The 26,215-nt window shown below is 34.6% G+C and overlaps 1 protein-coding gene across 3 annotated transcripts in view; it reads left to right on the top strand.

Annotated features, from left to right (window-relative positions):
• Window positions 1-26,215, top strand: part of Sptz (zinc finger FYVE-type containing 26 spastizin) — a 129,602-nt gene that overhangs the window by 26,308 nt on the left and 77,079 nt on the right. For all 3 annotated transcript variants that reach the window (XM_069815805.1, XM_069815807.1, XM_069815806.1), the window contains exons 7-11: window positions 396-536; window positions 4,139-4,277; window positions 9,586-10,512; window positions 16,539-16,834; window positions 22,555-22,733. In XM_069815805.1, coding sequence (XP_069671906.1) covers window positions 396-536; window positions 4,139-4,277; window positions 9,586-10,512; window positions 16,539-16,834; window positions 22,555-22,733 — 1,682 coding nt within the window. The remainder of the gene's footprint in view (window positions 1-395; window positions 537-4,138; window positions 4,278-9,585; window positions 10,513-16,538; window positions 16,835-22,554; window positions 22,734-26,215) is intronic.

Here is a 26,215-nt window from a genome sequence, read left to right on the forward strand (position 1 = left end):
TATTGTATGCATATGTTCTTTGAAGGGCAATGCTCTAGCAGTAAGCTTACTACAATCTTCTAGTTCTTTTGAAGCCAACATCTGCATATGGATTCCTCAAATGGTATTTAAATTATCTTCTTTGTATGTCTTGGACGATTATAATGTGTGGCATACTTGAACCTAACCAACTTATGGAGAAGATGGGAAAAATAATGCATTCCGAAAAATCAGATAACATTTTTTTTTTCTTATTTTGGCTTATATCCAGAAATGGCTTTTCATTCCATGTAGATTCAAGTTCAGAATAATCTTAGAAGATACGTCTGCATTGTGGATACACATGATTTATGTACCGGTACTACAACAAAAGAGATTAAGTAATCACAAAGAAATCTTTCACCCATGCTTTTCAGATTTCCTGAATGCAAATGAAATAAGACATAAAGAAGGTGAAAACAAAGGTATTTCATGGGAAGTGACAACATTTGATGGATTTTGCATTCTGAAAAAGGCTCTTGCTGTTTTTCAGGCATCAATGGAAGTTGAACAACTCAGTAAGTTATTTGTTTCTTCTCTGTGTAATTTCAAGAATATCAATATTTTACCTTGTATTAAATACCAGTTAGTGAAACACTCATTTAATGTAATCGAATCTTCTCAACATATTGAAAATTAACATACAGTACCTACATAAGTTCTCTTTTGAAAATGTTTATTCAAGCATAACACGATGTAATAACATTATACATTAATTGTTTATTGCTTATTTTGGTACAGAAAGGGTCTTTATCAAATACTTGGAGTTAATTTATATTACATTTATATTTTATGGTTTGATAATGTAATATAATATATTGATATGTTTCTCTGTAGTGTACTGATGTTGATATTTCTCAGTCTCTTTATATTCATTTTCTCCTCATTCCACTGTCATTTCACTTTGAGAAATATAGAACTACATAATAATAGCCATTATATTTTACTTGTTTCTTTCAGTGTAAAATAACGTTGGTCTAGTTAACTATATAATTATTGAAAATTATTATTTTGTAAGAAATGGAAAAATCTATCCATATCCAGATAACATCAAAGAAATCGATCAATGTAATAATTATTCTTCAGAAATCCCTTGCCCTGCGGTCAACTCTTTATAGTGCAGTGAAACCTGTTCAAGACGGAAGTGACATGGTCCTAATTTATTTTCCGTTGTGGACAGGTTTCCGTATTATTCAGGTGTGATATTAAAATGGAATATTTTGTCATTCATATACATGAAAAACAAAATGGGATGTCCCAAACTGCAAGAAGTACAAAATATTCCATTTAACACTCATCACATTAAATCAGCTTTCTGTCGCTTACTATGTTGGTGAATCATCTTGATTAAAATCTCATTTTCTGTATAAATATTATCGTAACTGACTCATTAGTCATTAAACATTACTAAAGTTTACAAATCTAATTATATTTAATATCTAACATTATACTATAATACTGTACTGCATATCACTACACATTATTAATTAATTAGACTAGGAGCCATCCATTAGAAGCCTTGAATTCTGGTTTATTTCATTTCTTTCCCAGTTCAATAGCTTGCTTTGCAGAACAGATCCAGAAATTGGCTTGTTCTTTAAAAGGTCATGAAGAACTCACTCCCACAACAGTTCATTTATTTCCACATAAACAGTTGCTTTCTGGTTCCTTTTGTGTCACCAATATTGGGCGCACGCCACTCACTCGTTATGATCTTTATTTTTTAAAGTGTCACACCTGAGTTTTCCACAACTGTACTTCGCTATTACTTCACATAGACTTTGTTTCTAATTTTCCTTTATCTCGATAACTTTTACTTCATCACTTAATGTTAATGCCACATTTTATGCAACTTCTTTTTTTTTTACCTGGAAATCACTACCCTTGTGCTCTGTTTAGCTACGACAGTATACGGGTGTAAAGCATTGAAAATCTTTGAAGGGACTCATCTGCCTAGTCAACAGGATAATAAAATTTATGACCGACAGGCCAACACACCCTCGTACCCTCTAGAATTTTGCAAAGAAAACTTGCTTTTATCTTAGTGACCTACATATTTCGTATATTCCTTGAAATTACACGCTGTTTCAAAATATAGTGTGTCCAAAATATTGTTTCCGTTTTGAACAGTAGCAGACAGTTTCCGTTCCCGCATTGGACAGTTTCCGTTTTATTCAGGAAAAATTGCACATAATACATACACATTTCACCGGGACCAATAAATTGTTCCGAAATAGACAGGATTCCGGATTATTCAGGTTCCAATTTGGGCAGGTTTCACTGTATTAATGGTATTGCTAGATATATATATATATATTTTTTTTTTAACATATTGCTGGTTGAGAATTGGTTTGTTCTGTCTCCATTTTTTGTAATTTTTTTAACTAAGTACATAACCATATTCACATATTTTTTCACACAATATCCAAATATTTTCGTATATCAGGAATGAAAAATAGTAAGTGTACAATCCATAATTGTATTGTCTATCTGCAAATGTACAGTACATAGTAGCTTTTTAGAATTGGGTTATTCTGTATACCAGTACTGCTACCAATAGAAATTGAAAATTGCTAAACAGTTTGGACTTTATATAATCCAGTACTCAAAAGTTGACTATAATGGTTCTATTCTATGAGTTGGCCACACTGTTTTAGCAGATTGGATCTTTTCCTAAAGTTGAAGCTTATTATACAAGTTCTGACCAAAAAAATTACAGGTGGTATACCTCAAGGTTTTGTTTTAAGCCCAAATTTATTTAATATAATGTTACATGACTTACCTGATGTTGTTCCACCTGAGGTAAAAATAAGTATGTATGCAGATGATGTTACAGTATGGTCTACGAACAAAGATCCAAATGAATCAAGAGTTATACAAACTGCTGTAAATAATATCAGTAATTGGGCATCCAAATGGAATCTATCTATCTCACAATCAAAATCTGGATATACTGTTTTCACAAGAAGATATACCTTAAAAAAAAACTATAAACCTCACATTTATTTGAATAATCAAGAAATTCAGTACAATCCAACTCCTAAGATCCTAGGATTAATTTTTGGTGAAAAACTTTTATGGAAGACACATTTAACCATTGTTACTTCGCAGTGTCTACCACGATTAAATCTCTTGAAGATCATAGCTAATAAGAAATGGGGATCAGATATCACGACAGTGCGTCTGTTTTATAATGCTTATATACGATCAAAATTGACCTATGGATGTGAAATATGGGGAGGAGCATCAGCAACTCATCTACAAAAAATTTCTGTTCTTCAAAACTCAGCCTTAAGATTATGCCTAGGAGTACCAAAAACCATATCAACTGTTGCTCTATAAATTGAAATTATTGAAATTATAACATTAACATCTTCGACTAAGCCTTATTTCATTGGTTACACCATCACTTTCTTAGATGATTACTCTACTATACTGCCAAACCAAAGAAGAAACATCAAAGATAATTTTGTATGTGGAGTCTAATGCACTTACATTTCCTAAACTTCGAGAGATTTCAGAAAAAAAATTCACATTTCCCTAGAAAAGAGGAAGGATATTATAGCTATGTTCATGTAGATACCTCCAATAGTATCTGAGTTTTATAAATCCGCAATGAAACTTTACGAGTTTATCATTGTTCCTAATACAATGTCATTGTTCATTGAAAATTCTGTAGTTTTTATTTTTCTGATGCAAGAAAGTCATGTATTAGCTCAGGAATATCAGTTATAGTAATGTGTGTTTGTTTGTACACAGGAAAACTCCCCTTTTATTGCACAATTATGGAGATAATACAAATCAATTCAAACTGTGTGAGAATAAAATTGTATAATTTGTTCTATCTTATTTTGTTATTTTATTAATGACATGCCATTTACAGATGATAAACAGAAAAGTCAAAGGATATATCTTTAGAAAACCCTGCAGCATGGTTCAGGCAAACACAATAATAAAATTAAATAAGTAGTGATGTACTAGCATTTTTTTGAACCTTTGAATACTTTTATCTCAAAATCAACTTAATAAAAACCAATTCTCAGCCGGCGGTATGTTTGTTATGAACTTGTAAATATTTTCTCATTTAAGAACATTGTTTTGTCGAAAAATTTTCTTTCAGTTGTTAATAATCCTTCATTAGAAAATGAAGGTGGTGGTTCTAACTCTGTGGAATTTGAGACATTGTATCGGGAGAGAGTAACAGAACAACTTCAGGAAATGAAGACGATGTTATGCCAGTTATTTTCATTAAACTTCAGGTAAATTTAAAACGGATTTTTAAATCTGTATGGAATATATTTAAGATATTGATACTGATCATTTACTTCTAATAATATTAAAATTAAGTTTTCTCATGGGGGTTTGAATTAGTGCGGAGACTGGATGGAGTTAATATGAAATTAGTAATAGAATATTTATTTATATGGTAATGCTTTGCACTTCCATTTAGATATTATTATCATTACCATTATCATTGTCGTCGTCATTATTGTTATTGTTATTATTGTTGTTATTATTATTATTATCATCATCATCATCATCACTATCATCACCACTGTGGAATAACGGTTAGCTTGCCTGACTGTGGAATGAGCAAGCCCTGGTTGGGACAAGTTATCGGGTTGGAGTTTTTCCAAGGTTTTCCCTCATTGACTTAAAGCAGAATTTCTGGGTAACTCAGCATTGGACCTCAGACTCATTTCACCTTCATTATCATAATCTCATGAATTGTCCTTAACTCAGTCACCTTGTTTGACAAGCTGTGGTCGTGCTAGTTTTACCACGCCAAAGTATCTTAGTAAGACATCTTAATCAGTAAGTACACTCTGCCTCCGATAAATTATGCATTAAACATCTTGCTACTTATTTTTTTAATAATTTTTTGTTACTACACACTGCACATTCATCCGCAAACTAGACATTAAATCCGAGCACAAGGATTTTAATTTAATTACGAGTCCATTGGATTAATAGTTACAGGTCGACTAGGAGTACATGGCGGACGTGGTTCTGGGATTTGCCTATAGGTGGCATCTGTCTGTAGGAGCTGCATAAATCCTAAGAAGCCACAGGGACTTTAATAGTGGATTGCGGTACACTGGGGAAGTGTAGTTCTCTCAGATAGACAGCACCTTTGTGAGTCACGGAGTCGACGGTGGCGTGGTCTTCTGGTTAAAGGGTGCAGCAGAATACAAGCATATGAATTGCGAACAGATGTCTTTGATCTGAGGAGGCTGCAGAGGTACATCACAGACAGAGATGTGAACTCCTGTCAGAAATCGATGCTGTGGGTGAATTGATACGCTAGCACCAAGCATTGAATCATCAAGAGCAATCCTAAGGACTTTAAAATCATCCCAATATAAGGAAGTTACACAATAGGCCTAATGCTGAGGTGCTTGCCTACGGGTCCTCCTCCAGAAAGAAAAAAAATCATCATTATAATAATAATAATAATAATAATAATTATTATTATTATTATTATTATTATTACCATCATCATCATCATCATCACCATTATCATCATTATTATAGGAGTATAAGGGCACAGTACACCAGTTATTCGTAGATTTCAAAAAGGCATATGACTTGGTTAAGAGAGTAGTAGTTTTGTATAATATTCTTATTGAATTTGGTATTCCCAAGAAATTAGTTCGATTAATTAAAATGTGTCTCAGTGAAACATACAGCAGAGTCCATATAGACCAGTTGCTGTCTAACACTTTTCAAATTCACTGTGGGCTAAAGCAAGAAGATGCACTATCACTTTTACATCTTAACTTTGCTCTTGAACAGGGGTCGACAAACTACGGCCTGCTGGCCAAATCTGGCCCGCCACCTCTTTTTGTCAGCCCGCGATCTAATAATGAACTTTATATTTTTAAATTCTTTAAAATTTCAAAATACACGCCATACCGTCCAACTGAAAGTTACAGAGTTGTGAGAAAGACCATATATGTGGCGCTTCTATAGCTTAAAATTCTCACTTTGCTGGAGGCTTCTGTTATGAGATCACCCATTGAAGCGCATGCACACAACCATCTTCCCCCTTCCCTTCCCATCTATCTCATGCATTTCAGTAGAGATTTCAGTGCCATATCGCTGATCTGCGAATTTTTGTTTTCGTTTTATAACCAGTATGTATCCATCATATCTCTATCAAAACCAGAAAAGAAGAAGAGAAAATGGACTTCCAGTGCTGTGCTTTTAAAGCAAAATGAAGTGTGAATTGTTTTGTAATCGAATTAGGTGACAAAGCATTGTGTTTATTGTGTAGTAACACCATAGCTGTACCAAAAGAGTACAATATACGTCGTCTACCAGACTAAACACTCGACACAATATTCCTAACTCACAGGAGAGCAACAATCAGAAAAACTGGAAGCATTAAAACGGAATATTTTAACATAAAGAAATTGTTCATTAAAATGAAAAATGAAAATGAGCCTGCAATTACAGTAAGTTTACGAGTATAGCATTTGTTAGCCAAGGAGGGGAAGCCTCTTACTGGTGGTGAATTAATTAAATCATGTTTGATTGTTGCTACCGAAGAAATGTGTCCTGAGAAATGGATTTGTTTAAATCTGTCAGCCTTTCCACGAGAACAGTTTCTCGAAGTGTTGCGGACATTGGGAGCAACATCAACAGTCTATTAAATCACAAAGCAAAAATGGTTTCCCTTAGCCCTTGATGAATTAACGGATGTTACTGATACTGCATAATAATTGCTGATGGTTATTCGAGGAGCCAGTGCTGACTTTTAAGTGACTGAAGAATCAGCTTCTATGAATAGTCTCCATGGAACAACTATAGGCGAAAATATTTTCAAGGAAGTTGAGATAACGTTAACAAAGTGCAATCTGAAGTGGAATCAGTTAAAATGTATGACAACTGATAGTGGTAAAAATATGTGCTGAACAGAAAGAGGCTTAGTTGGAAACATTTAGGGCCTACAAGGCTTGTGAAAATCCAGGATGTTCAAAGCCTTTGGTTATTCACTGTATCATACACCAAGAGTGAGTTTGTGAGAGATATCTGAATCTGTCATGTAGTTTGGAACCAGTTCTGTCAATAGTGGACTTCATTCTCTCTCGTGGACTTAACCATCTTTAGTTCCGTGATTTTTGTTAGAAATGAAAGTCGAATATCCTGACTTACCCTACCATACCGCAGTTTGGTGGCTCAGCAGTGGTAAAGTTCCATTAAGATTTTTTGAACTCTTTGAGGAGAGAATGAAATTTTTCTCATGGAGGAAAACCACCATCTACCAATTTTACCACTATTATCGAATACTGTATGACTTAGCATTTTCTGTTGATATCATGGAATTTTTTAATGGCAAGAAGAAACAGTGCTTATATGTGAAATCTATGCTGTGTTAAAGTCATTTCGACGACAACTGGCTTTGATTGAGTCACAGATCATGTCAGGCTGCTTCGTTTATTTCCCATGCTGTCAAAAATTACAAGAAGTGAAATCTACATTTCCACACAAATTTACAGCAGATACATATTTTCTGAACTAACAGTACAACAGTACCAGCAGCGTTTTTTCGATCTTGATGCAAGTGCCAAAGACATTTCCATTTTTCAAAATCCATTTGATTGTATAATTGAGGAGCTTCCACCTATCATTTAATCTGCAATGTGATGACATTCGTGAGAAGAATCTAACAAGTGATGAATATGATCAGTTAAAATCATATGCTTGGGGATTTATATCAGTTTTTGGCAGCATCTAACTGTTTGAAAAGACATTTTAAAATATGAAATATGTAAAATCTAAATATAGGTCAGTATTAACAGAGATGATCATATGCCATCTGTTTTAATGATAGGGTGTATTACTAACTCTCAACCTTAGTTTGGTGAAATATCTCGAAAAAGCATTCTTCTCATTACTAGACCTATGTTTCAACAATTGTTTACTTTTCATTATTATTTTTATTGTTATACTTTTCATTCAGTAAATTTGTGGAAATTACTTTTTAGTTATTTAAATGTAGCTGAAGAGATTAGACCTGTCACACATGTCCAAGAATGGCTAAAGGAGAATAAAAAACAGTACAATTAAAAATTACCTATCCTGACGTTATATGCCAAGTCCTACCTCTCCAGCTGTATGCCAACTTAATACCTTCGAGTTTGTCTCTTGAACCGCAGTGATTGAAGTAGTTCTATTTGAACCATTAGAAAAAATGTTTGCTGACTTCTGCTCTAGAATATTACTTACTTACTTACTTATTTGCAAATGGCTTTTAAGGAACCTGCTGGTTCATTACTGCCCTCACATAAGCCCGCCATCAGTCCCTATCCTGTGCAAGTTTAATCCAGTCTCTATCATCATATCCCATCCCCCTTAAATCCATTTTAATATTATCCTCCATCTACGTCTCGGCCTCCCCAAAGATTTTTTCCCTCCGGCCTCCCAACTAACACTATATGCATTTCTGGATTTGCTCATACGTGCTACATGCCCTGCCCATCACAAACGTCTGGATTTAATATTCACCATTAGGAAAGTCCAGGAAAACAGAGAGGGTTTGGAATTGGTAAGTTTCATCAGCTGCTTGTTTATGCTGATGACATGAATATGTTAGGAGAAAATCCACAAACTATTAGAGAAAACACGGTAATTTTACTTGAAGCAAGTAATGAGATAGGTTTGGAAGTAAATCTCGAAAGAAACAAAGTATATGGTTATGTCTCATGACCAGAACATAGTAGAAATGGAAATATAAAAATTGAAAACTTATCCTTTGTAAAGATGAAAAAATTCAAATACCTTAGAGCAACAGTAATAAATATAAATGATACTCGAGAAGAAATTAAACACACAATAAATATGGGGAATGTCTGCTATTATTCGGTTGAAAAGCTCTTTTCATCCAGTCTGCTCTCGAAAAAGCTGAAAATTAGAATTTATAAAACAGTTATATTACCGGTTGTTCTGTGTGGTTGTGAAACTTGGACTCTCACTTTGAGAGAGGAACAGAGAGATTAAGAGAGTTTGAAAGTAAGGTTCTTAGGAAAATATTTGGGGCTAAGAGGGATGACACAATGCAGAACTGCACTCATTGTATTCTTCAGTTAACACAATTAGGAACATCAAATCCTGACATATAGAACATATGGGTGAATTCAAAAATGCATACTCGGAAGACCTGAGGGAAAAAAAGCCTTTGGGGAGGCCTAGACATAGATGGGAAGATATATTAAAATGGATTTGAGGGAGGTGGGATTTGATGGTAGGGACTGAGTTAATCTTGTTCAGGATAGAGATCAATGGCGGGCTTATGTGAGGATGGCAGTGAAGCTGTAGGTTCTTTAAAATCATTTGTAAGCATTATTATCATATGATCATTATCATCATCTCATTATTATTATTATTATTATTATTATTATTATTATTATTATTATTATTATTATTATTAGTTAAAAATTATACTCGAAGAGTTTCTATCTCCAACAGTCTATTGGGAGGGAATTTTGAGTTCGAGGGAGAGGGAAGGGTCGTTTTATAATGTGGTTGTTCAAGTAGAATTTTTATTATTTATTTATTTTTCAGGGTTGAGATTCTTGAAAATATATTTTCATTATTATTTTTACGATATGAAGATTTTCAAGAAGAATCTTCCTCGGACAGTGGTGCAGAAGATGATGAAGGGGATCAAGAGGCACAAACACAGAAATCTGAAATTCCTTCGAATGTAATTGATGGTGAATTTTCAAAAGGAACAAAGTACATTTCTAAAACATCTCACAACATGAGCAGCTTTCAACCATCCAATGATGTTTCATCCTTATTGCGTAATATGCCTGTTATTGAAGCTCAAGTGTCGGTCTCGCCACCATTGGACCAGTCAAAATCCTCTCCAGTGAAGGACTCTGAAACTTTTTTAAATATTTCTGTCTCTCCTTTAAAAACTCAGGATTTATCACCTCTTTCAAAAAAATCTGATGAGTCGCCCGGAAATGTTTTTAGCAAGAGAGCAACTAGTGAAAAATGCTCCCATGTGAGTTCATCACTAAGTGACACATTCAATAAATTCTCAAAATCACATCCAGGTTGTTTAGTTACATTATCCTCTCATGCTCAACACAGTTCAGTTCCAAGCACTTACAGCATAACTTCTCACTTTGTTGAATCTACTTCTGTATCTGCAGATAAAATATCAGATATTTCACGATCACACTTGGCTAAGGAAATTCACCAAGAGCAAAGAACACGAGAAAGAAAAAAGTCGATAAAAAGTAATAATTCTGAAAATGCTAGTAGTAAGAGTAGAGGAAGTAAAAAAACAGTAAAGGAAAATCGTCAAGGATTTGTATGTAATCAGTGTCTTGTTCGTGATTTATTGTATCTTCTTAAGGAATGTATAGTGGAAACAAGTGCTGCACTTTACAGTTCTCTCTCTGTGGATAGTGTGACTTCAAGAAAAGTAGAAGTTCTGTCATCTATTGAATCATCATCACTACAGCAATGCGTCAACAGGTAAACATAATGTATTTCAGTTTAGTATCTGAAATGGAATTAACTTTTCCAACTATTTTCTCATGGATAGAATCTGTTTCGATTCTCTCAAATGTTTCATCATCATTTATCGAATAAGAAGAATACAGGGAGAAAGTGAAATAGCCTTGCAGATTGAAAAGGACGTTAAGGTACATTCAAATGAATAGAAAACCTATATTACGTTTTGTGATTAAATGCACGGTTAATTAGAAAATTAAGTTTGAGGTTTCAGCAGTCCGGCAACATCACTGCTAACACACTTTTCTTGTGATACAGATGTAAGAGATCAACGAACTCGGTGTGTCTCTCTAGATGAGTTGTTCTCTAGTGCTGTGTTGCAACCAAATTGCATCATGCAGTGGCTTGAATTTAGAGGTTTTTAAAATTACATTTACACGAAAACTGTCCACACTATTGAAATATGCCAGAGGGATAAATAATTATTCTTTATTAGTTTTCCTATCGATGTGGACAAAAATGGCGATCCTATTCGCAATAGTTACCAAATAAGAGGGTGTTAAACATTTGGGGAAAAAAAAAATTTTGTTATTTGCTCTGAAATAGCCTTTCAGATTGAAAGGGATGATAAGTTACACTGAAATGAATAGAAAGCCTACATTACATTTTGTGATTAAATGCACGTTTAATTAGAAAATTAAGTTTGAAGTTTCAGCAGTCCAATAATATCGCCACTGCTAACACACACTTCTCATGATACAGATGTAAGAGATCAACGAACTCGGTAACTTGGTGTCTCTCACTAGAAGAGCTGTTTTCTGGTACTGTGTTGCAACCAACTCACAGCGTGCAGTGGCTTGAATTTAGAGGTTTTTAAAATTAAATTTACACGAAAACCATCCACAATATTGAAATATGCCAGAGGGATAAATTATTCTTTATTTTGTATTGATATCGACTAAAATCACGATCCTACTTGCAATAGTTACCAGATAAGAGGTTGTTAAACATTTCAGAAAAAAAAAAAACATTTTTTTCTGAAAAAAACTATTAACTTTCCACCAATATGATAGTATAGTTTTTTGTTACATACGACATGAGCTATTTCGCTTTGAAAATCTGCAAGGTTATTTCACTTCCATCCTGTATTTTCTTACCTGAGGACCTCACCGTTCTCTATTGAATATTGTGTATTCCATGACTTTGTGTAGTCATCACGTAAATGCTATTAACGGAGAAAAATTCGATTCCCAGTGCTGGAATAAATTTTTCTCCATTAATAGAACAAGCAGTAGTTTTAAAAGAAATTTTACACAGTGGTGGAAGTACAGTCAGTTGTAATTGTGCAATCTATAAATATGTTGTATTAATTATTACATGTAAACGTGAAAGTAGTACCGGTAGTAATTCATACAGTGCAAGCTAACGAGAAAAAGTGTTCATGTTATGAATTTATAAATGAAAGAGACAAACACTACCGTAGTGTCAGGAGGAACAGAAAAATTTTGGGTAAAATTATTATTTAGTCTTCATTGTTTGCTACACTCTTTAAACACTTGTATAATCACTGATTATAATATTAACACAGTAAAGAAGTTATTGTTAATCAGTTATTATTTATTGTAAAAACTCATAAAAATGCACAATTATCGAAGAAGTGCTCCTTTCTTCAAATACTGTTAACTGTATTGAATGAAGAACTCTTATAAAATATCTCAGTATGAGGAAATAAAGTCTCTTGTTGTGCACCTTAAGTTAGATATCTGCAAGATAGTCTTTCAGAGCTTCATTTTGAAGTGTAAACAATTTGTGCATGCATTTTCTCTCCTAACTCTTGCTCGAAATAGATATCAAACCAACCATTACTTCCATCTAGCAGAAATGTCTAATCAGTAACAGTCGGCTTATGATTTTATTGTTCGTAACTTCATTTTGCACTTATTAATTACTGTACTTAAATTCTGATTTTATCCAAAACATATTTATTATTAATAAAATTAATTACGGTACTTTTTTATATATAAATTCCACAAGAGTACCTGCCCTTCGGTAAGGGTTGCTAGAAGACACAGCATACTAAACAAATAAAAATAAACATTTGTATTATCAGTATTATGATTATTATTTTCAAATGGAAGCTACCCTTGGGAAGGTACGTTTATTCAATAATTATTAATAATCAGATACAATATAAAGTAATTAAGGTGTACTGGTGATTACATAAAATCTGAACAGAATATTTCATTACGTCTATAGCAATAATTTTCAAAATTTTTAAAGGAATTCCAAAAGACTTAAAACATTCAACTGAGAATTTTGGAATTGTTTCCCTTGCATTCAGAGTTGTTACTATATTCTATATTTTACATATTTTTCTTATGTAATGACAGTTTGTCATAATCTCTCCATCTGTATCTTTGTCTATAAAAAATTCTTAACTTATGGATTGAATTAAATAAAATGTAGTAGAAATGTCATTGAGATCTAGCCAAAGTGGCAATTTTCGCGAGTGAGCCGGGTGGGCCATCAGACTTTGTTATGTGCCTGCACTATACCTCACATTACAATTGTGAAAAGAGAGTTAATGTCGGGACTAATAATAGCTCGTATTGTAACCTTTTGCTACTGAAAGCATAAATTGTCATTTAAAACTAATAATAATAATAATAATAATAATAATAATAATAATAATAATAATAATAATAATAACAATAATAATAATAATAATCATCATCATCATCATCATGTTCCTAACATGTAATAGTCCTAAAAAGAACTATTCTGGTCTACAAAATTTTCCTTCCTTCTCTTCACAAGGCATCCTAGTGATCTTTCTCCTGCTGGTCTTCAAGATTACTCAAGGGATTCTTGTTCTAGGCATACGCTTGACTTTGACAGTGCCAGTTATCTTGCTCTCGATGTATATACTACAGTACTGATTCCATTCTGAGTTCTTGTTGGATAATAATGAGCAATAATCTGTGTTACAAGAATTGTTGAAAATGATGTACTTCAGCAGTGAAACATTCACGATATCTATGTAGAAAATTCCCATTAACACGCATAAGTGTCTCAATTTCTCGAGTGATATTTTCTTTTAGTTCCTATGTTGTGTGAGGGTTATTCATATAACTTTGTATTTGAAGCTCCCCACAAATAAAAATCACATGGAGTGAGATTGGAACTATAAGGGTGCTACAATCCAGTGCTGACACCTCTGTTCTCAACAATCTCTGAAATAAGATGTAGTGATTCGTAAACAGTATGTGCAGTAGCAGAATCCTGCTGAAAGAATAGTTGCTGGCATTCAGTGTTTGTTACATGTTCGAAAAATGATCTTAATGTTTCTTCTCTACTTGTAGCATTGATAGTGCCTTCCTTAAAAATACGCTCTATTATTCTGTGTATATTCACACCATACTACACACCATCTTTTCATAATATACTGGAACTAAATGCACAGGTCGAGGGTTTCCTGTGCTCCAGTACCAGTTTTGTGAAATGATGTGGTCATGTAATTCGAATCATGCTTTGTCCGAAAATATTAATTAAGGATCCACTCTCCCATCAGCAACACTCTCCAGCATCCAGATACAAAATAGACTACTCGCGTGATCGAGCAGTAGGAATTTATTAGCCACTGTAATTTTTTAGGGTTTTAATTTAACCAGTTTAGTGGCAATTCTTTCTGAGGATTTTGATACACCTATATTCTCAGCAAGTAAATGGAGAGAATTTTTTAAGTACTGTATGTTCCAATTGTTCATCTATTTCATCTAATTTTTCTTCCATAAAATTCTGCTTCTGGTAACAGATTCTATGTCTCAGTGACTTTTGTTTGTCGTAACTTTTTAACAAGGTGACACCTGAAACAGGATTATTGGGATATTTTCTTATGAATTGTCTTCCCACTGTTCTGCACGAATTCATTTTTTCATACATATCGTACAAAAAAACTCTTTGTTCTAGATTATACTTATGTCGTCACATAACTGTGAACAATATAACTTATGCACAATAATAACAATTTTAAGGCGGAATTGAGTAACAAGTTACCTCACTAACAAACTCTAAACCAAACTGACCTGCATGACTCAGCACTTCTCAGTGTCTATTTTACTCCACGATTATGCTTGAACTTTCACAGTAAAGAGTCATAATCTGTTGACACTGAACACTACTAACTATTCTGTAGTTCCTTTCTTCTAAGATTTCTTCCAAATGAATAAACGAAAATGAAAACTAAATTCAAGCGCAATTTTATAGAAGTCCTGCAATGTTCGAACATGAGAGAGGCAACCAAGCTATTAAAAAAATTCGTCTTATTCCATATGAAAAACTAATCATAAGATATATACTAAAATCCTTAAGCAGTTAAAACATGAAGGGGTGGGGGTGGAGCACAGCGAATGTTTTCATAGCAAGACCGAACCGAACAAACATGACAGACCGGCTTCTGTGGAGTGAACATGGCAAATATCTAACTTCGCCATACTCGATAAATTTGAACTGAACATAGTGCCTGTGAAGCATGATGCTAATTCCTGTTAGTTGCTTTGGCATGGTTGTGAAAGACGTATCTATACTGTATTATTTGAAAATTCTGTTAACATTGTGTATTTTTATACTCTTTGTAATTAACGAGGAGAAAATCAAAGGATCATCCAAAAACCGTACCTTGAATAGTTAGTATGTTGTTATTCCATGTGATCAAAGGATATTGCTAGACACCTATTTAATTTTAATTTGTCTAATATTTTCTTTATCATAGCTTAGCATGATATTCATAATACATTTATTATAAGTATATCTTTATATGTCCACATCTGTGGAGTAACGGGCAGCGCGTCTGGCCGCGAAACCAGGTGGCCCGGGTTCGAATCCCGGTCGGGGCAAGTTACCTGGTTGAGGTTTTTTCCGGGGTTTTCCCTCAACCCAATACGAGCAAATGCTGGGTAACTTTCGGTGCATTATCACCTTCATTTCATTCAGATGTTAAATAACCTAGATGTTGATACAGCGTCATAAAATAACACAATAAAATAAAAAAAATATCTTTATATGTTATTTTACTTGCTAAACATGTCATTTTACTAACTATTTTAAAATATGAATATTATGATGTTTTTTACAATATAAGTAGGCCTAGTTGAAAGTGCAAGATTAGTTTAGAATTGAGCTGGAAACAAAATATTTTGCATAGAACTGCCACTGAGAAAATATTCTGAGAAATAATATTAAAATAAGATCATAATAATGTAGATATCCTTATAAGCTGGTTATGTAGAATATTAATTTGATTCAGTGTTGCTTGTTGGAAGTCAATATGCTCAGCTGTTGTGTTCATTACGTGAAGTCTATATATATATAAAATTAAAATGAAGTGTCTGGCGGAGCGGAGGAGAAGGTCTGCTGGCCTTAGCTCTGCCAGATTAAATAAATTATTATTATTATTAATTAATTAATTAAAATGAAAAGAATTTTAAACCATTTCGTAGTAAATTATTAGTTCTGTCTTCATTATTACTAACCATTTTAAAAACTGTGTAGTGATTTAGAATATTGGCAGATCATGCAGTATAGTTTTGCAGCTGTTGTAGTCATAAAAGTACTATGAACATTACTCTAAACGATCATAAATGACAAGTTGGGCTCTTCCTGTTTCCCGAAATCACTTGTTGACATTGGTTCCTTGCAGTTAGAGCGATTCTTCTGTTTTTTTTTTCTTTCAGTAATGTACATAGTTTAATATTCAAACTGTATTTTTCAGTCAGTTCCTTCGGATGCATTCCTGCAAATGTACTGTTTTGGATGCAGTCCTGTATAGATACTGTAGAGGAGAGCGAGAGATGGCGTGTAGATTGGGTAGCTCGAAAGACAATGGTGTCATTTGCCTACATTTTTCTGGACTATAGTCACATTATATTAATGTCCTTATTTTAGTTTGTTTTTAAATTTAGACTTCATCTATTTCAACAAGTGATAAAAGTTGTAGGGTTCATTGCTATATTTCTGTTGGTGATGGTAGTTGTTTTTATTTAATATAGACTCTCTCTGTGTGTGAATGAAGCTGCATGGCGACTGCAGCTTTTCACAGACGCGGAATTCACACAGAAAGTTGGCATTGTGCCTGCAGTAGAGCAGATCCTAACTGTCAGTAATGCTCAGGATGACTGGATCTATCAAAGCGAGGAAAGTGAGAGTGAGGATGAAAATGAAGCCACATTTTCAGCTTCGTCTAATAGTTTGAACAGCAACAGACTGCAGAAACAGTCCCTTAAAAGATCAAAGTCGGAGATTGAGAAATCCAGTGAATCTGGATCACAGTCCAACAAATCATCAGGTTAGTACGAAGTACAGTAATTGTATTCTGAAGTGTTGTGCCTGTTTGTTATATAAATTGTGTCATAAATGTGTGCAGGCAAAGTATGTTTAGCAGGATAGGCATTATCCTTTTAAATATGGCAAAACCAAGAACACTGTACATTTTTTGTATCACCTACTAATGTGACATAAAGAGGAAAAGAAAACAAAAACTAATTTCTAAAAGATGTATAAGACTTTTGGAAGGGATTCTATTTAAACTCTTTTCATTGCGATGAAAGAGTAATGGAACGGAGAAAAATTCTCTCCAGTGCCGGGATTTGAACCCGGGTTTTCAGCTCTACGTGCCGATGCTTTATCTACTAAGCCTCACCGGATACCCACCCCGGCATCGGACAGAATCGTCTCAGATTAAGTTCCAACTCTTGGGTTCCCTCTAGTGGCCGCCCTCTACACTACGTCATAGATGTCTATGAACGTAGGACTGAAGTCCACATGTGTGCTGAGGTGCACTCGTTATGAGTGACTAGTTGGCTGGGATCCGATGGAATAAGTGCCGTCTTAAACCACGAAGTGATTTACGCTTATCATATATATTATTTTAATGTACCGAAGTACATATGATATTTCCATGCAGATATTCTGTGTCATCATACGATGAAAGAGTAATGGAACGGAGAAAAATTCTCTCCAGCGCAGGGATTTGAACCCGGGTTTTCAGCTCTACGTGCTGATGCTTTATCCACTAAGCCACACCGGATACCCATCCTGGCGTCAGACAGAATCGTCTCAGATTAAGTTCCATTACTCTTTCATCGTATGATGACACAGAATATCTGCATGGAAATATCATATGTACTTCGGTACATTAAAATAATATATAAAAAATATATATCTTTTCATTGCTATATGTTCTTCTTTCATCCTGTTCCTAATTTATTGAATGTAGATTCACGTTAAGAAATGTCTTTCTCTTGCTCACATAGACCCTATATACAGTGATAGATAATCCAAATAAGCTTCTTCTGAATGACATGCTGTCATTACTTCCTCCCTCTAAATCTCTTGCTCGAGCATAAAATTTTCTTTTAATGTACCATTTCAGATACATATGAAAGTAGAGTGCCAAAAAAAGAAAAAAGAAGATAGGGATAACTAATGATAGTATAGTCTTTGATTAATGTTAATAGCTGAACCACGAAAGACATGGTAGCTAGTATTGCAACTTCTATTATGAAATAATTGTTGAAAAATTCTAACTGAAGCATGCAGCCGAACAAGGGTCTGTGTTACGTTAAAGTGATTTCTAGAGAACTCAGTTGAAACCAGGACACCAAAATATCAGCCGTGTGACCAGACTGCTTAACATAGACCCTTAATTGACTGCACATTCGTAATAAATTTTCAGGTTTAATGCATTGAAAATGTAATGGTGGTATAGGCCATTTGTTATCTCATGAAACTTCCTGCACGTAAAAAAGGAAGAAGAAAGTGAACTGAGAAGTTTCCCTCCCTTGCTTCGCTTCTGCTAACTGCTAACTCACATATCCCCACCACAAGATCTTACTATAAGATCGATGCACTCATCCATTTGGTTTCACGAAATAACGAATTATCTATAGTAATAATAATGATGATTGTCATTTCTGTACTATTTACGTTTATTATGTTCAAATGAACTCTTAATGAATATAACGTAGTACACTCAAAAAAAAAAATGAAATTGAAAATAAGTGTAGGCCTACTCCTTACTTACGACTTTTAAGGAACCTGGAGGTTTATTGCCGTCCTCACATAAGCCCGCCATCAGTCCCTATCCTGTGCAAGATTAATCCAGTCTCTATCATCATATCCCAGCTCCCTTAAATCCGTTTTAATATTATCCTCCCATATACGTCTCGGCCTCCCCAAAGGTCTTTTTTCTTCCATCTTCCCAACTAACACTCTATATGCATTTCTGGATTTGTCCATATGTGCTACATGCCCTGCCCATCTCAGACGTCTGGATTTAATGTCCCTAAATATGTCAGGTGAAGAATACAATGTGTGCAGTTCTGCATTATGTAACTTTCTCCATTCTCCTGTAACATCATCCCTCTTAGCTCCAAATATTTTTCTAAGAACCTTATTATCAAACATTCTTAATCTCTGTTCCTCTCTCAAAGTGAGAGTCCAAGTTTCACAACCATACAGAACAACCAGTAATATAACTGTGTTATAAATTCTAACTTTCAGATTTTTTGAGAGCAGATTGGATGACAAAAGCTTCTCAACCGAATAATAACAGGCATTTCCCTTATTTATTTTGCGTTTAATTTCCTCCCAAGAGTCATTTATATTTGTTACTGTTGCTCCAAGATATTTGAATTTTTTCACCTCTTCAAAGGATAAATTTCCAATTTTTATATTTCCATTACGTACAATATTCTGGTCATGAGACATAATCATATACTTTGTCTTTTCGGGATTTACTTCCAAACCTCTTGCTTTACTTGTTTCAAGTAAAATTTCCGTGTTTTGCCGTTCACCATTCCTTGCAATGAATCTTTCAGTAGGCAGTTTCTTCTCAGCCAGTGACCCAACCAATTCCTTTTCCTCTTCCTGATCAGTTTCAGCATGACTCTTACTTCACTCACTCTTTCCAACATAGTTTCATTTCTTATTCTGTCTGCCCACTTCACATCTTCCATTCTTTTCCATATCCATATTCAAATGCTTCTATTCGCTTCTCTTCACTTCATTGTAATGTCCATATTTCTGCTCCATACAATTCCACACACCATACAAAGCGCATCACTAGTCTCTTCCTAAGTTCTTTTTCCAGAGGTCCTCAGAAGATGCATATGTACGTTGTATTTAAAATGAATGCACTGAAAATGTAATGAAAATAATATCATTTACTTACTTACTTACTTACTTACTTATAGATGGCTTTGAAGGAACCCATAGGTTCATTGCTGCCCTCACATAAGCCTGCCATTGGTCCCTATCCTGAGCCAGATTAATCCAGTCTCCATCATCATATCCCACCTCTCTCAAATCCATTTTAATATTATCATCCCATCTACATCTCGGCCTCCCCAAAGGTTTTTTTCCCTCTGGCCTCCCAACTAACACTCTTAGTTTAATCAGTTCCTTTCATATGAATACTTTCCAGAAGCAACTGAACATTCTGGTAGATTGTACACACACAGACAGTATGTGTACCTGAGGATCCTCTTTAGATCTGAGGATTGCAAATTTAGGTAAACCTATCTTGTTGTGAGGGAATGTTGTCTTGAATAAAGAATGTAGCTCTGACAGATTGCTTAAAACAAAGCATTTTTGTTTATAAACATTTTTACTTATGCTTACTTTATCTTTCATTCTGGGCATTATTCTTGAATTGTTAGCATCCAAGTAAAAATCAATCACTTTCTTGGTTGTCTCTTCTGATAGCTTCTTTCCTTTCCTTGGTTCGGGCAAAGCTAGAATATCTTTCCCAGTCACAAGTACACGTGCCTGATTTATTATATACTCAGAAACGTCAAACATTTCACTAACTTTATTTCTAGGTCACGACAGTGGTACCAGTGTAAGTAGTTGGATTCCTTCAGGGATGTTGACATGTTTAATTTTATCTTTAATTTGCCAAATTAACTCATCAAAATGTTGTACTTTCTCTTGCATGTTCTCTTTGTTGTCTCAAGTTCTGGTTCGGTTGCTAATTCAGTATCATAAATTTTACTGATTTTAGCTTGAAGTGCTTGTGCTGCTGATTGAAACTTTTTCTTAGCTGCAACTGATCGCTGTGTCTAGGAATTGAGTGCAATTGATATGTCTAACTGAAGTAAACTGGTGTTCAGTCTACTTGGTAATTCTTGAATCAAATCTGTATACTCGTTAACTTTCGCCAGAAGAAGACGATGAGTTCTGAGTTGAGTGTGCTACGAACTTTGCATAACCGTTTCCTACACGTTGGACAGAGCTTCTCCCCAGGAGATGGGACATCAGGAGCAGGGTATTATATTCCAAAATATCAAGAAAGTTACTTCATATTATGTTCATCCTCCTCCAGTCTTGACACTGAATTGCTAGCTATTGATGCTGCTCTTCAGTGTGTTACTCAAATTTATGAAAAATCTGTTTACATACTTACCGACTCCAAGGGGGCTATATTTAATATAATAAAATATGTACCAAACCTATACGCACATAGTATAAGTGAACTAAAAAAAACTGCAAAAGGAAATAACATTTCAATGGATACCTAGTCATTGAGGTATACCTGGAAACTAGAAAGTCGATAAAATTGAAAAACAGGCAACATACTTGCAACCAAGACCTCTTCAAGTGATATCTCTATTCAGTGCCTTTGCTTCAGTAAAGTCTCATTTTATAAACCTATGGATCAACAGTTGGCTCTCTTCTGACAAAGGAAAAATTTTAGTCTGTACAAAAGAAACCAAATGACCTGGAAATGTACAAAAACTTGCCCAGACATATTCAAACATTTTTAATAAGAGCCAGAACAGGTCCATTGTCACACAATAGTACCTACACTGATTTCACTTTTTTAATAATCCTACTTGTCTGTGGTGTAATAATCATGATGAAGATCTGGAACACATTCTTCTATACTGTCCATCCATAAACCACAAAAGAAGTAAATTAAAATCATCAGTACCAGTTGCAGATGACACAACCTGCAGTATATATCAACTACATCCCAATTCTGTCTACTAGCAACAGGCGCCTATAATGAACTCCGATCTTAATACCCCTCATTTCTCATGAAAAACAAAAACTGAATAGACAACAGTGGACTATAGTAGACTTTTTGTTGTCAGCAAACAGCTGGATACATAAAGAAGATTGATTGATTAATGTCTATTCTTAAGAGGGACCTATTTCTGGAGATGGTGTATGTGTAGTATAGATTACAGATGGTGTGTGGGACAAGCCTACTTGCACTCAGGCCATGGTATGAGCTCATTGTGCTACTTCCAAATTAGCAATCTTCCAAAGATACTCTACATTTGAGGTATAACAAATTCTGGCTAGCATCATTCGTTTTGAAATAAAGAAAGAAAGAAGTGTGTTAGTTCTATATAAATCACTCTATATGTAATTTTCTACTTTATTTGATATAATCTCTAAGGTATCTTCTTTTGTGTTGTTTTGTATTATATTTATGTATTTCATGTATATTATTCAAACCTGGTTGAGTGGAAGAGAAGGCCTTATCACCACCACCACTACTTCCAGTTATATTTTCCTTCCAAAGAAGCCATGCTAAGAACTGTTATTGCCCTTAAAGTTTCATTCTCTCAGCCGAGTTTAAAGTCACAAAAATGGTAACGACTACTGTAGACCACTGAAGATGACTATATATTTATGTGAGGAAAGCAATTTATTACAAATTAATATATATGCACATAATATTTGTTTATAAGGATTTTTCTACAATACAGTAGTTATCCTTCACCCAAAGAAATTTTGCTTGTCACAGATCTCTAGTTTCAGATCTTTTCCAATAAGATTTCTTCTAGTCATACTCCTTCTGAATATAATGAACAAAAAAATCTGCTAGTCACGTCTCCTCTCCACATTACAATGATATTTTGATACTTGGATACGCCATTGAAGTGAATCTAAAATAAATAACGTTGTATTGCATCATTGTTTAAATTCATTAGTACTTGTATTATTAATTACGGTGTTTATGATTTGTTGAACAATTTGGGGATATGGTTTTAGGAGGCAATATAATGCCATCAGGTTACCATAAGACACGTTGGAGCAAGAGTCAGTCAAGACATACATCCTATCTTCCATTACCTCATGGAATAATCAACTTGATGTTGTCATCACAAAGCAGTTTAGCTGTGCGATGTCTCACACATGGAGAACTGACCAAAGCAAAACAAGTCATTAGAGTGAGTATAATTGATCTCATAATGTTTTTATTTAATAATATTTTTTTCAAATGGAAGAATAATTGTTAATATAATCGTTATTGTTAACTTAAAAAATACCAAAATCTAAAATATTATGTAGTAATTCATTAACATAGAAGACATAGTGAAACATTTAAATTTACAAGAAATAACTGGAATTAGAAATTAAAGGTTTGATTATGATTTTTTTTTTCACTGTAACTATAACTTTACTATTGTCTCCATCTCATTGTTCAAAGTCCTTCAATTATGCTACAGTTTCTTAATTGAACGCATGAGCTTGTTATATATTTCAATTTCATAAATTGTTGGCTCATATTGTTTCTCCACTCCTCCTTCAACAAAAATCCCTGGTGGATTAATTGCTACGTATTTTTTGGCTTTATTCATGAGCCTCTTAGGCCGACAAAAATTACACCAGCAGCAGCAGCAACATAACCCTGTAATAAATATCAAACTTACTTCGGAATATGCAGTTCATTGCTTTCGCATGTTAAATATTAGGTATGATACCTTGTTGACTAGTTTCAGCCTGTTGTGGGCTATCCTCAGAACTCAGAAAACGCGAAAGCAATAAACTGCATATTCCGAAGTGATAGTGTTAAAAGTTGTGTAATCAAGATGTATAATCAAAGTTACGTTTAATATATATTTTTAAATATTATAATAATTATTATTAATAAACTATTTGAACGTACCATATTTACACCAGCACGGTATAGCAATCACAACATAAATCAAGAACCATGCAGCCAAAACTTTTGTAATCCTTCCCAAAAATTTTGTTTTACTCATTCTTTTGTGTGAATATTTGAAGTCTTCCCATAGACACTGAAAAGATTTAAATCCAAAATTTCTGTCTTCTTCCTTGCTGCAGTTCTTTGGCTTTTCAAAACTAATTATTTCATCAACAGCATCTCCAATAGTTTCTTCATATTTTCCTTTTTCAGTGTAATTGTAGCTTATGTTACTATGTAATGCTTGTTCAGCTTCATTGTAATAATCAGCATGGAAGCTGTCATAATCATATTGCTTAGGTGGTTTTGGTGTACTTGGATATATTATTTCATGCACACCTTCTTCGTCAACATACTGTTCGTTTGCCTCACCACTGCTTTTGTTACTGAACTCTTTAAAAAGTGTTTGATTCAAGTGACTATAATTCATAGTTTTATTAATTTGTAGACTTGTGTTCAGTGTTCTTTTCCTGCAAATAAAGAAATGAGTGCTACGAAGATGACATATACAGTGCATCCTTTTTTATTTTCTTACCGTAAATGGCATTACTCCTTCAGCTGTGTTATGAGTTTCTTTTACACCGTATATGTTGGCTACGATCAAGACCTGAGATTAAAGTAAGTTAATACAGGACAAACACAAGACAGTAAATTGGATTTATCCAGTCTCTGTGAAAAGGAGTTAAGTTTCCTGCTGGATCTTTCATGTACTCTCCACCTCTGCCTTATAAATGCAGAGAATTTTCCAGGTGTCAAAGTTTTTAGTCATCCCACAGTGTATTATCTTGTTAGAACATTTAGAGATACTGGACGTGTACAAGACAAAACCATGGGAGGAGGCGAAATTTTTTGACCCAGAAAACCGTAAACAATGTAACATTTTGTATTGAATGATTGTAAATAAAGCTACGTATTTTATTTCTATCTTTAATATAACGACAATTAGTGGTAATGATGAGTGATTGTCCAAGAGATTTTTTTAGTAACTATTTTACGGGCCATATAATAGAAGCTGCTAACACAGCTACAGATAGGGAAAGTGCCACTAAGCAGTAAGATAATAAAATGGGCGCACTACTGTCACATGTGCATTTTACTTGTTTTGCAACAATTGATTTCCTTTGTCATGTTGCAGATGGTATTATGTAACTGCTTATAGTTCATTTTTTAAACCTATTATTCAAAATGTTCTTGTTGTTGTAGTGCAAATGCCTAGACATCTGGCAACAAAGACATTAGCCCTATTGCACTCCAGATTTTTGAGGTTAGAATCTTCTTTTTGTAGGGTTCTATATCTTCCTAAATGTTCTAAGTTCATGGGTTCATTTGAATTGCATAACACACAAAAGGGAGAGTTAAGTATTCCAATCCTGTTCAAAAAACATACAGAAATTAAGTAATTTACATTACATACAATAAGAAAATAAACTTTCGTTTCCTGGATTGCGTACAAAACACAGCCTTTACAAAACTAGGATAATTGATATTATAAATTGTAAAAATTATATGTAAGCCACTAATTCGCACAAATTCATTTCATTCATAAAATGTAATCAATTTTTATTATTACTTTTATATTTTCGAGAGTTTGGATTTAAATGTGATATAAATCTTTTATATATACTGTATATATATATATACGCGCGCACACACACACACACACACACACACACACACACACACACACACACACACACACACACACACACACACACACACACACACACACACACACACACACACACACACACACACACACACACACACACACACACACACACACACACACACACACACACACACACACACACACACACACACACACACACACACACACACACACACACACACACACACACACACACACACACACACACACACACACACACACACACACACACACACACACACACACACACACACACACACACACACACACACACACACACACACACACACACACACACACACACACACACACACACACACACACACACACACACACACACACACACACACACACACACACACACACACACACACACACACACACACACACACACACACACACACACACACACACACACACACACACACACACACACACACACACACACACACACACACACACACACACACACACACACACACACACACACACACACACACACACACACACACACACACACACACACACACACACACACACACACACACACACACACACACACACACACACACACACACACACACACACACACACACACACACACACACACACACACACACACACACACACACACACACACACACACACACACACACACACACACACACACACACACACACACACACACACACACACACACACACACACACACACACACACACACACACACACACACACACACACACACACACACACACACACACACACACACACACACACACACACACACACACACACACACACACACACACACACACACACACACACACACACACACACACACACACACACACACACACACACACACACACACACACACACACACACACACACACACACACACACACACACACACACACACACACACACACACACACACACACACACACACACACACACACACACACACACACACACACACACACACACACACACACACACACACACACACACACACACACACACACACACACACACACACACACACACACACA

Source organism: Periplaneta americana, chromosome 17, assembly GCF_040183065.1.
Source record: "Periplaneta americana isolate PAMFEO1 chromosome 17, P.americana_PAMFEO1_priV1, whole genome shotgun sequence".
Lineage (NCBI taxonomy): Eukaryota > Metazoa > Arthropoda > Insecta > Blattodea > Blattidae > Periplaneta > Periplaneta americana.